At 38.5% G+C, this 13,231-nt stretch overlaps 1 protein-coding gene across 8 annotated transcripts in view; it reads left to right on the forward strand.

The window, feature by feature from the left end:
* STXBP5L (syntaxin binding protein 5 like) overlaps positions 1–13,231 on the forward strand; it is a 412,558-nt gene that overhangs the window by 16,080 nt on the left and 383,247 nt on the right. For all 8 annotated transcript variants that reach the window (XR_005597546.1, XR_005597541.1, XM_039534539.1 and 5 more), the window contains one exon: positions 13,087–13,184. Coding sequence is in view for 6 of the 8 variants with exons in the window: in XM_039534539.1 (XP_039390473.1) it covers positions 13,087–13,184 (98 nt within the window). In the remaining 2 variants the exon portion in view is untranslated. The remainder of the gene's footprint in view (positions 1–13,086; positions 13,185–13,231) is intronic.

Raw genomic sequence — 13,231 nt, forward strand, 5'->3', positions numbered from 1 at the left:
AGCTGATTTAATTGTACAGAGCTAAATTCTACTGATAGTATTAATGTAGAATAGTACTCTGTGAGTAACCACATTGCAATCAATAGAGCTCATTGTGGAGTAAGGTACTACTCGTTGTGAGTAAGGATTGTAAAATATGTTCCATAACAAAATTTCACTGGAATACTGATAAGCACAAACCCAACCTATAGATTATCTCTCTATCAAATTTCATTTTAGAGCCTTCCTGCTGTGGTGCTAGAGCTTTTCAAAAAAGGTTGCAAAACATTTTAAAACAGTACAGCCCCTATTTTATGAACTAAATTGAGGATTGAGGAGTTCATAAAATAGAAAAGTTAATAGACCATCTCAAAATTACAGTAGGTACAGTGCATAAGTCGCCGTATGGTGCACTACAGCACTTCCTTCTTGTTGTTCAAACCACGACAAAGTGATTTCCAGTGCACTGAAGGCATCAAGACATTAAGGGATATTGACTTATTTTGAATTTACTTTGATTTTATATGATTTTTTTATGGGGGGAGAGCAAAATAGTTCATATAATTGGTCATTCATAAGATGGATATTCATAAAATCAAGGTTCTACTATAATAGCAGAAGTTCTTTCTCAAGTATCTTCATACACAAAAATGGATGAACTATTTCAATTGAAATATTTTAAACTTCCCCCAGCAATCAAAACACCTACCTTTGGGCAAAGATCAGCTCTGGAAAATTTCATTCACAAATCTGAAAAATTTGGAAAGTTGTAAGCAACTGAAAAAAGACCCTTTAAAAATGGAAAGACTTAAGCAGCCTAAACTATAGGTCAGGGGTAGGCAACCTATGGCATGGGTGCCGAAGGAGGCACGCAAGCTGATTTTCAGTGGCACTCACACTGCCCAGGTCCTGGCCACCAGTCTGGGGGGCTCTGCATTTTAATTTAATTTTAAATGAAGCTTCTTAAACATTCTGAAACCTTATTTACTTTACATACAACAATAGTTTAGTTATATATTATAGACTTATAGAAAGAGACTTTCTAAAAAGGTTTAAAATGTATTATTGGCACGCAAAACTTTAAATTAAAGTGAATAAATGAAGGCTCGGCACACCGCTTCTGAAAGGTTGCTGACCCCTGTTATAGGTGATACTATATATTGAAAATTATAACTGCAATGAAGCTTGGCTTGTTTTATTTCCAGTTAATAAACTTTCATCGTCTTATTTTTGGTGTTCTGAGTGATGGTGAAGAAGAGACGGGAATGTTTCCTGTTAAGACTTACAGGAATGTTGAATATTTTACAGTTCTGGTAAATATCTACAGACTAGCTCTCCATTGCACAAATGTTGCTCTGAACACAACGTAGCTTCTGTTTTTAGATTATTATGGTTAGTGCTGCAACAACAAAAAACATGAACTACTACTTGAACTGCTTTGATTTAGGGCCAAATACACAGTCCCAATTTGAGATAATGGGCCAAATCTAGCCTCAATGAAGGCAATAGAGTTATGCCCAGTTACACACAGTCTGATTTTTTCCTAGTGGGATTTTTACATAAGGAGTGAGGGCCCAGGCCCAGAGCCACAAAGGGACTTAGGCATTGCAACGTCTAACTTTTAAGCACCTAAAAAATCATTGGAACAAAGCTGCAATCCACCAAGCCTGAGCTAGGCTTGTTTTCTTCCAAGTCATTGATAAAAATGTTAAATAGCACAGGACAAAAAACTATTCTCTACAGGATCCTGCTAGAAACACATCCATTTGAGGATTCCCCATTTATGATTACATTTTGAGATCTATCAGTTAGCCATTTTTAAATCAATTTAATATATGACATGTCAGTTTTATCTTTCTAGTTTTTAATCAAAATGTCATTCAGTACGAAGTCAAATGTGTAACAAGCTAAGTACATTACATCAGCAAACTTTATCTTCTCTCATCAAAAAAATATCAAGTTAGTTTGACAGGATCTATTTTCCATAAACCCATGTTGATTGGCATTAATTATATTACTGTCCTTTAATTCTTTATTAATCATTTTTTATCAGCCACTCTGTTATCTTGCCCAGGATTAATGTGAGACTGACAGGCCTGTAATTATACAGGTTATCCTGTTTGTCCTCCCTCACTCCACACATAATTTGGTGGGGGTAAGAGGACAAGAAATAGTAATGTGGGGTGTGGGAGAGAGAGACTGAATGATTATATAGTCTTAGTTTAGGGCACCCACCTGCGAGGTGGGAAACTGCCCTTAGAGGCAGAAACTTAAGCATCTAGGGAACTTCTACAGGAAAAGTAAAGGCACTTACAGGGTTAGGTCTCAGCCTAGCTGGGTTTTTGTGGATTGTAGTGTTGCCTAAAACCAGGACTTAATTACCTAAGTCTGGGCCTTTGGTGTCTAAATATCTTAGTGGATCTGGGCCCCAGTGCTTTTCTCCAGTGTCACTGGCACTAATGGGAGTCTGTGGTGAAATGTTCATAGAAGGGAAACAGTTGCTCTGTGGCATGCTCCTTCCTGTTCCTGCCTCCTTTCCCCCTTAGAAGTTCCTCTGTAAGTACATTGGGATGGTGCTCTGTTGGTTGGGAGTAGAGGAAAGGTGGGAAGGGATGATCACTCTCCATGACCTTGTGTCCTTGAAAATCTGAGGATGTATCCATAGAGGGTAATACTTGCCCAGCAAAAATTATCTTTCATGGGTTTACCCAGCTTACACTGAAACCCAGATATGTGGTGGACGTGGCAACTGTGATGTCATTATTGGGAAGCTGCCCATGGTGGCACAGATTTAGATAGAGCTTAACTGGCACAGGGAAAGCCCAGGGAATAATGCAGAGGTTCAGGATCAATGGAATTTCTTTGAGCATCTTGGCATATCTGTGGATTTGGAAGTTTGAGTCTCCAGGTATGTCTACACTACCCACTGGATCGGCAGGTAGTGATCGATCTATTGGGGATCAATGTATCGCATCTTGTCTAGATCCCCAATCCCTGAATGCGCTCCCCGTCGACTCCGGAACTCCACCAGGGTGAGAGGCGGAAGCGGAGTCGACGGGGGAGCGGTGGCCGTTGATCCCGCGCCACGAGGACGCAAAGTAAGTCAGTCTAAGTCGATCTAAGATACGTCGCCTACAGCTATGCTATTCTCATAGCTGAAGTTGCGTATCTTAGATCGATTCCCCCCCCCAAGTGTAGACCAACTTATTCTGTATGCGAAAAACCCTACCATATCTGAAAGAATAGTGTGTAGAAAATTACTGTCTGAAATTCCTAAGGCCTATTCTTCACTGCCTTACACGTAGTGTGGGCATTTGTATTTCGGCAAACTGGCAGTAAAATATGATCAGTTTGAATTGGTAGTGTTCTGCTCTCAGTTTGCATAGGTGAAAATGACTATCCTGAGAAAGGACAGTCAGACTCCTGGAGTTTCTTGGTCTTATATGGATTTTTCTCATGTAGAGAGGATTCTTGAGTAAGGATTGTAGGATTTTTCTTTTACTGTTGTGACTTTGTTTCTGGTTTTAGGTGTTTGTTTTTTTAAAAATAAATTACTTCACTGAAAGATGTAGTTTTATATCACCACTCCTTTCAAGGGCCAAAATAATACGAGGGGGTGAATTCAGAATTTATTTAATGCCTTGTAGAAGTACAGTTTGTTTAGTAATAAAAATTTGTTGATGAGCCAAATGTACTGTATATAGACTTCTTGGAAACAGTCAAATGAAAATGACATTAGAAAAAAAGATCAGCTTGATATGAATTTTTGTAATGTTATTTCTTTTATTTTTTAAGGAGGATTATTACTGAATTGTATCAAAAATATTTGTTTATATAGTTATATAAAGCGATGTAGCACATGTTAAGGTGCTTGTTTCCAAGGAAAAAGGGCTCTGCATGTACATAATACAAAAAAATTAATTGTATGATACAGGCTCATTTGTTAATTCAAATGCTAATAACATACCTCTGAATTCTTTACGTAGACATAATTGACAATGTTTCATAATTGATATTTATGAAATCAAAATGGTAAAAGTCTCAGTTTAAAGTCTAGTTTTATTTTTCAGTCAAGGTCAGAAGTTTCTCACTATTTTTCAGTGTTTCGTTAAATAACCTTTTACAATGCAGGTTTTTTTAATTGAATAAGAATTCAGAAGAGAAAAAAGCTTAGTGTGGTTATACCCTGAAAAGTGGCTATGTAAATATCATGACACATTCACCTCAACAGATCTGCTCCCAGGGTATACCGGAGTCAGATCTTCTGATTTCAGTGACTAAAATAATTTCCCCCTGAATTCTACTCCTGTTAGCCCTGCAGAGTCAATAGAACTAAGTGAGAGTTAGCTGGATTCTTTTCTTTTTCGTTAGTGCAGTGGTATTCAACCTGGCTTTCTGCAGACTATGTCTAAGATTTCCAAAGAGGTCCACGCCTCCATTTGAAATTCTGTAGGGGTCCGCAAATGAAAGAAGTTTGAAAACCACTGCTTTAGTGCCTCATCAATGGAATTATTTACTAAATTCTTCACAGTTACACCTGTTCAAGCCTTCTGAAGACAGTGTCATTAACAGCTTAATTTTGCCTTGCAGAGTTTTTATTACTAGTGATGATGCATGAGAAGGAAAGAACCGAGCTCAGCTCTCAGATCCCAGGGCTGACAGTGACGGAGAAAATCTTTTTACCTGTAAAATGAGCACATTTGATATGGAAATCAGGGTGCCATTAAGCATAGAGCCTCACAATTCCAGTATTCGGTCACTTTTAAAAGTAGAAAAGGATTTTATTACATTAGAAACAGTAAGTTAGATGTTTTCTACTTTTTCCAAAACATAGGCAATATTGTGCTTCATTGATCTGTATGGGGAGGGGACCCTATGCGAGCCAATATCTTCCTGTCCATAGAAAGATTAGGGTTAGCTGACTTTGTGGCATTGTACCTTCCCTTCACCTAAACCCTGCAAAAGTTCCTGGTCCTGGGATCTGTGAAGTGGGAGGGTCTGAGAGCTTGGGCTCCAGCCTGAGCCCAGAAGTCTACACTGCAATGAAACAGCCTCACAAGCCTGAGTTGGCTGGCACGGGCCAGCTATGAGTGCCTAGTTGTAGTATAGAGATACCCTGATTGAGCAGGCATAGGGGGACGGAGGGCCAGGGTGAAAATCATGTTGTCCCTCTTTCAACTACACAAATAATCTGCTTAGAAGTTAATACAGACTCTCTGGCTATATTAATTCCTGAATGGACTCTCCTTTGCAGTGTGGAAACTCCATTTAAAGGAATTACAGGGACAGCAGCCATCAGGAGGCAGTCCTTGTCAACCATGCCAACAGGGAGCTTGGGTGAAAGTTTCCAAGGGTCAGAATGCAGCAACATATGGACACAGGCGCTGTATAGGTTGGCTTTGTCCTGTATCAGATTCCTGAGATCTCTGGAGATCTGCTGGTTCAGGGACCTTGCCTCCAAAAAACAAATGTGGAGGAAAACTCCATTATGGAGGGATATCTTCTGAAAGCCCCTGACACTAACATGCAGTTTTCTTCCTCAAGGCATGATTTGGCACCTGGTAATGTCCATTTCCAAAGTACCGTATGTTTCTTGAGACAGTCTAGATTTGCTCTTGTGGTTTTTTTAATCAGCTGTATAAACTTACTGATTTGAACTGGATTTGTATGTTTTTTTTATATTTTTTTAAAATAAGAAACATTTTACTAAGAATGGAAGACCACAATTCATTAGAATACAGAATTAATAAGTGCCACATAATTTTGTATGCTTGTCCCTCTCTCCCCCCAAATAATCAAGGCTTTCTTTTAATGGTACATAGATTAAAGATGAATTACAAAAATTAGTTCTTATTGAGGCTCTCATAAAATTCAAAACAACTCTAAATAAAGTGCATTCTGATCAGTATAGTTGCATTAAGTGCCAAATGACTATTAATCTTAACAGATTTAAAAGTAGTAACCACAGTTTGCTAGCTTTCTCAGGTAGAAAAACTATGGAGTTTAGAGAACATAATATTGTAAATTCACGTAGTACAACTAGAACTGAACCATTTCTGGGAATTGTGCCGAAAGATGATAAATGCAATGGCAATCATCTTGACTCAGCAGAATGCATTTAGGATGTTACAGTTTGGTGACTGTGTTAGGTAACATAGAAACTATATGGGCATGTGATATATTCTGTTTTTACTTTTAAACAAAAACAAAACTGAAGCTAATATAAATACATAAGCATAACTTTTCTTAGGCATCAGAAGGAATTATAATAGTGATTACAAATATATTTGTTAATGATGTCCAGTTTCATTCTTTATATGAAGCATTTGATTGAGATAGTTAAATAGAATCTGAAACACTTTTACAAGATATACTATACACAGCTAATGTCAATATTATTTATTTATATATTTATGAACATTAAAAAAGGCTTGTTATCCATGGGTTCAGTTGTCTTTGATATACACTAAAAATACAATTAAACAGTACTGATGAATCCATTACCAAAACCTTAATCCTTTGCAGTATGTTTTAATGTTCAGTTTCATGAATATATGGATTTTAAGGCTAGAAGGGACTCTTCTGATCTAGTCTAATCTGCAGACATCAGGCCTCACTGAATAAAATTCCTGCATCAAGCCTAAATCTTATGTTTGAGCTATAATGTATCTGTTAGGAAGATATCTAGTCTTGATTTAAAGACTTAAGGGAAGGAGAATCTACCACATCTGTTGGTAAACTTGCCTTTTCAGCAAGTCTTGTGCCACAAAGAACTCTGTCTATGCTCCCTGGCAGGGTCATGCTTATGACCACTCAGTATTGAGTATGCCAAGTGTGTAAGTTACATTACAAGATGGGGGACTGCTGCTTTGTCTGCGGGCTTTCTCTTGGCTTTTTCATTGCTTTTTGCTTTTCTGACACACAGACACATACAGCTGTCACCAATCAATTTCCAGCTCCTGTGTTCCTCTGTCCATATGGCTTAGATTCTGCTCGGGCCTTGCCATGATGGCCTTTGAGCCATGGGCTTCTGTTGTTTCAGCTATCCCTACACAAAGGGGCATTAAATGGAAGGAGCTATTTAAGCCGAAATGAAGGGTGCTTATTGCATCCATCAACTTTAACAAGGTCTTTGGTTGATCTAAAGATTACAGATATGCTTGGTTAAAGTCGATGGGTGCAGTTACAGAATGGGGAAAGGAACAAAAATGTCATATAGTTCATTCTGGTGAATTCTGTGGCAGACATGAATAAAGGAAAAGTGGGGAAGGGGCAAAACCCATTTTTTTCTAAATGTCAAAGTTTCAGTTTCAACAAGAAACTGGGAAGCATAAGAAAACCTCAGAGCATTTCATTACTTGTCTCCTAGGTGTTGTCTCGAGAGGAAGCCTCATGTGTTCTCAGTATTGTCTTGTGTCTCCTTTGTCTTGGGATGGAAGCCCAGTATTGATTTGCTCACTCTCTCCACCTCTTATGAGCAGTGAGTAGAGAACTCAAAGGGGCAGGTCCATGCACAGAGACGCATCAAGGAAGGAGAGCATGGCTGTGCTTGGCTCCACCACATATAGCAATGTACTGTTTTGAAGCCCCCTTTCACCTCTGCATTCAACATCAGTAAAAGTAATAATACTTGATATTTATACATTTTTTACAAAGCTGGATAAGAGCATCCCTGAAGCACAAAGGCACTAATTCATAAATTCATCTCTGTTCAGCAAAGTAGTTAAGCATAGGCTTATTTTTAGGTAATTGCATAAGGCCTGTTCACATCAATAGGATTTAGCATGTGCTTAAAGTTAAGCATGGGGCTTAAGTGCTTTGTTGGATAAGGATGGATTTAAGCATGTGCTTAAACACTTTGCTAAACTGGGTTCAAAGAGTGTGAGTGAGTTATGAAAGGACACAAAGCATATTGGTGGCACACTGGAAATAGAATCTACCATCCTGACTGATAACCCTGGGCATCATTATCCATTTTGACCCCCCCCCCCAAAAAAAAACCAACCCCCAAATATTTTCTCAAATAATTACTCAATCCTGCTTTCAAATTTTACCCCCAAAATGTTTTATCTAGAAAATATTAACAGAACTCCAGGCTTCTATAAATTTTACATTATTAGGTTATGCATGCACAATTTCCGAGCATATACTGTGTTACTTCATGAAAACCCTTTACAATCAATTTTAAGTCTGTATTTTCTGGAGTTATTTATGGAAGATCAAAAATACTTTGAAAGGAAATAGCTTTACAAGCTAATATATCTTACCATAGGACAGGAGTTATTAGAAGCTATCATCACTGTATAAATAATTATATTGTTGCATGCACACTAAATTCTAGTGGGATTTTGTTGCTACAGCTACAAAAGAATCTGATTACATCTCCTGTGTAGCTTAATTGAACTGAAATGACTGTGTTGTGTTCTATACAGTTTTGGTAATGTTTCAGTTTTATGAGTGAAACGCTGGCAGACCCAATTAATCTTATTCCTACATACGTCTAGATAATTTATTTGCATAAAGAATATTAATTAGCTGTACATGCATATTGGTGGGGTAAAGTTTATTCCAACTCATTGCTTTTGAAAAAGGAATTCAAAATGCTGAAGAAGGATTTTGGCTAAAGTTGTATCCTCAGTTTGGTTTGTTTTGTTTCAAAGAAAACATTGTGTATATTTGGTATACACTAGATGTGATCTGAGGAGCACAGCTACTGCTCCATTCTTCTGCCTCCAGGGATCAAGATGCCCAAAAGGGAGACAGAAGGTGGAATTATGTGGTGAGAAGCCCCATCTCCTCACTGCCTTCTCTGTCGCTCTTTTTGGCTCCTTCTTTCATAGCAAGAATAAGTAGTGCCTACAATCCACAGAGCACAGGGCTGCAATTTTAGGATTCCCTTTGTGATCCCGCTGTCTGCTAGTCAGGTAGTTTAATCATGTACATGATTTCTAGTTTTGCTGGTATTTTCTTATTCTAGTATCAATAGTTTAGGGCTTGTAACAGGGTCCACGACCCGGCCGTCTTCCTGGGGCCCACTTGCTGCCCCCAATAAGGGTCAGAGAGGCTTTAGGGTTGTGCAACACCTGGGTCTTTATTTACTTAAGGTTATCCCACCACCAGCATCTATCTATGTACAAACTTTACAGGATTAGTCAGCTCCTTTACCGGCAGAGTCAGTCTTTAACTAGGAGGCCTCCAGTTCCCTCCCTGGCTGCCCTCCTGCCTTTTAGCTCCCTTCCAACCTTTATAGCCCTTGGCTTGTCAGGCCAGCAGGTGCTGCCAATCCTCAGGCCGGCATCAGGCCTTTTCCATCAGCCCCAATCTGTTTCCCCTGATTGGAGCTGACTGGGCAGGGGCTAATTTTGCACCAGCACCCTGCTACAGGACTACACTGTGCCTGTTAAGCACAGCCCAAAGTATGGGGTAGAGTGCAGCACCAGCTGACATTCTTCTGCCTCTTTAAGTTAACATGCTCTTGTACTTCTTCCTCTTCTTACTTCCGCTGACGAGTTCTTAGGAAAATCAGACTGGATTCTGGTTTCCATATTACTGGTTTTCACATGGCCTCATTAATTTGGTTGGTTAGATCTCTGACTCTGTCAGTGGCTGGAGCCCAAGACTGCCTCCCCACCCCTCCACAACTGGTGGTGTTCAAGAAACTGCTATCTGTAGGAATTTGCTACATCAGATAGCAGTTTTTTTACAATCCCTCACATGTGAGTAACTGCTGCAGGTAGCAAATTCTTACACGTAGCAGTTTCTCGCACTACAGGCATACTAAATAAAAACTTCCCTCCAAAACCCTGCAACTAGGGGTCTGGCGGCCAGGCAGTGCCAAGGGAGGCTGAACCTCCCCTGGCCTATTATACCCGTTGCCCATGGGGACCCCTCTCACAAGCTCTTCGTGAGACAGGCAATAAACTCCCTTCTTCATTTAGGAATGATAGAGTCCCTCTCTGCTCAACATGAGGGAAAGAGCTTCTAATCAAGGTACTTTCTCATGCCAAAGGAAAATGGAAGGTGGAGGCTGATTTTAGTTTTAAGACTACTAAACTAATTTTGAAAAGTCTCAGAAGTTCGTGATGATGACTCTGGCAGCTATAATTTCTTCACTAAATTCAAGAGATTGTTTTTTGTTCCTTGACCTACAAGATGCATATTGCCATATAGTGATACACCCATCTCACAGATAATAAAACAAACATTTGTTACAGACCAGGATCATTTCAATATGGAGTTCTCCCCTTTTGTTCTCACCTCAGCTCCAAGAGTGTTTTCAAAGGTTCTAACAGTGGTGTCCACTTACCTTCATTGAGAGACAATTTTAGTATTCCTCTACCTCAGTGATTGGCTGTTCATGGGTCAGTCTTATGAAAGAATGCTGTCAGCCACTCAGAGGGCTTTTTCTCTGTTCCTGGAATTGAGTCTTCAACTTAATGTAAAAAAATCCATGTTAACCTCTACAGAAAATACAGTTTGTGACCGGGGTTCCAGTGGAGGCCAACTATGGTCACTCAATTAGGGTGAACAGCAAAGAATGTGGCAGACAATCCCCATAAAGCTGGTGGATATTCCAATACTTAGATTTACCAAGCCAGCATACAACAGCGTTTTTATTACCTTACTGGTTACTCAGAAGTCCAAACAACACAGTTCCCTTAAAGTGATCCAGCCTCAGGCCTCCATTTAGGTATCTAAGTCAAATATGATGATTTCTGAAAATCTTATTTCATCATATAAAAGAAAAAGTTCTACCAATACCAAAGGATCAGACACATTATCTCCCAGATTATTGAATATTCCAGATCATACCCAAATACATGTTACAGCCAATTCTTATTAACTAAACTAATATTTATTAAACAAAAGAGCAGAAATGGTTAAAAAGATCAATATACATACAGACATGAGTTCAATTCATTGAGGTTTAGATTCATAGCAGAGATGGTGAACTTTATAGTTGCAAAGAGTTCCTTTAGAATTCAGTTAATAGATTATAGTCCAATGTCCAAATATCATACTCTGAGGTCCCAGTTATGCTGGTATGCCCTGTCTTGTGACTCAAACTTCCCCTGATGAAGCTTAAGCAGATCTGAGATGACAGAATCAGGATCCAAGGATCTTTTATACAATTTCATGTCCTCTTTGGCAAGTTGAGAGTTTCTCTGGGAACAAAAGGTAATTAGGATGACTTTGAAGGAGGTCCATCACCGATACTTAGCTACAGAATTAACGTAAGTCAATTTGCTTGTGCCTCTACCATTCATAGTACATTTCAAAGAGAGATGAATACCAAGATATCCCATGTTTACAATTCATTTAAATGCTAGGATGTTCTTTTGATTTCTGAACTATCAGAATACAGCATAGACAGGGACTGTTGATTACATTGTTGACCGTACTCATACATATGTAAATACACAAACATCCCTCCATATGTCTTTTGAGGGTTATTTATGAATGAAAAGTCTGACTTTTTATACCATAAAAACACTGGGAATAAAAAGAAAATGCTAAAAATATGGACACAAATGCAGAACAGGTTTTATAAAATCCTTGACCTTCCAGGCCTCCAGATCTAAGGGAAGCTCTAGCCAGGAAAACCCTACAAGAAAATGTTATTGGTACTGGAATTGCTGGAAATGAAAAATATATTATCTTCTTCAGAAGAGAACTTTTTAATTATTAACAGCAAAAATAAGCCATATAAACAGGGCAGGATCATGCTTTCTTCTCACAGTGAAGGAAATAAAGTCACAAGAACACAAATCCCGGTTATCAAGAAAATCCGTGAAATAGGCGGGGAGGGGGGGAGGGAACCAAAGAGCAGAGACAGTAGAGAATATTGCCCCAATTCAAAACCTTGGTGATCCTTGAAAGTTTGACAGCTGAGGTTTTGTATTGCACAATATTCCAACTTGGGCTGGGATACTGAAAATCAAGCTGTTTATTTTGAAGTAATGCTGCCATATACGTGGCAAAGCAGACCTCCCAACAAAAAAGAACCTGGAACCAGAGTGATTGAAGTCTTTGTTAAATTTCTACATCACTGACAATAATTAGTTACTGTTGTACATCTTTGTTATCATGATTATAGCAGCAGCATATCTCTCATCAACATAGGTTAGAATTTTGCAATTTGGGGACTAGGTAGTAATGAGGGCCAATATTCTTCAGAAGCCCTGTGGCAGGAGTAGTTAATTTGCTATAATTTATTAAACATTTCTTTGTTTTTGTGCAGTAATTCTCAACATTTCCCCTACAGGACTCTTTTCCATACTGTAATCTGGCTGGGGCATTTCTCCCACTTGGCAACATCAGAAGGGCAGATTCCTCACCTCCTCCTAAAACATGTTCACAATCTCCAGTTTAAGGGCTATGTTGCTATTGTTTCAGCGTGTCTGCAGATTCAGGCATGCATTACTGACCAGTTTATGCTCAGTTCACTTTTTCAAGTTCATCTCTGCAACTATTAGGACTAGAAACATAATATATTTTAATTAAAGCATAAGAAAAGGAGAATGATTGTGTCCCTCCTGAAAACTGAAGTAGACCCCTACTTTGAGAACTCCTGTTCTAATTCTACAAAAAAAACAGGAGTACTTGTGGCACCTTAAAGACTAACAAATTATTTAAGCATGAGCTTTCGTGAGCTACAGCTACAGCTCACTTCTTCGGATGCTAATTCTGTTTCCTTTCTATTGTTCCTGTTTGTGGCAGTGTTTTGAGGCACCATTTCATGAAATGTCATCAGCTGGCATCTAGGGCTGTCTTTGATAGTGTGAAATAATATCTATGCAGCAAATGAACAACATATACCAGTTTTCATTCATACATATTTTGTCATTTCCTTTGTTATTATAAATATGTATAAAATCCAATGATATTACTGGGTAAAATACATAACTTAAAATAGCTTTGATGGAAAATAAACTGTGTGGTTCTAAATAGCATATCCTTCAAAATAGGTTTTTGATAAAATTTATTATGAATAATACAGTTTTGAACAATTTGTAGATTCTACTTATATGCAGTTGATATGCAATATATATAGTGAATTTAGTGCTACAGGTCCTATACTTTAATTGTTTGTTTGCTCTATTTCAGACGGTTCGCCATGGTTTTCCTTATTTGCCCACTGCCTTAGCTTTTGACCCAGTTCAGAAAATTCTGGCTGTGGGGACAAGAACAGGAGGCATACGAATGTATCCTTTCTTATTCAAAGTCTTTACAGTTTCTGTACTTTTGATAC

The sequence above is a fragment of the Mauremys reevesii genome, linkage group 1, assembly GCF_016161935.1.
Source record: "Mauremys reevesii isolate NIE-2019 linkage group 1, ASM1616193v1, whole genome shotgun sequence".
Lineage (NCBI taxonomy): Eukaryota > Metazoa > Chordata > Testudines > Geoemydidae > Mauremys > Mauremys reevesii.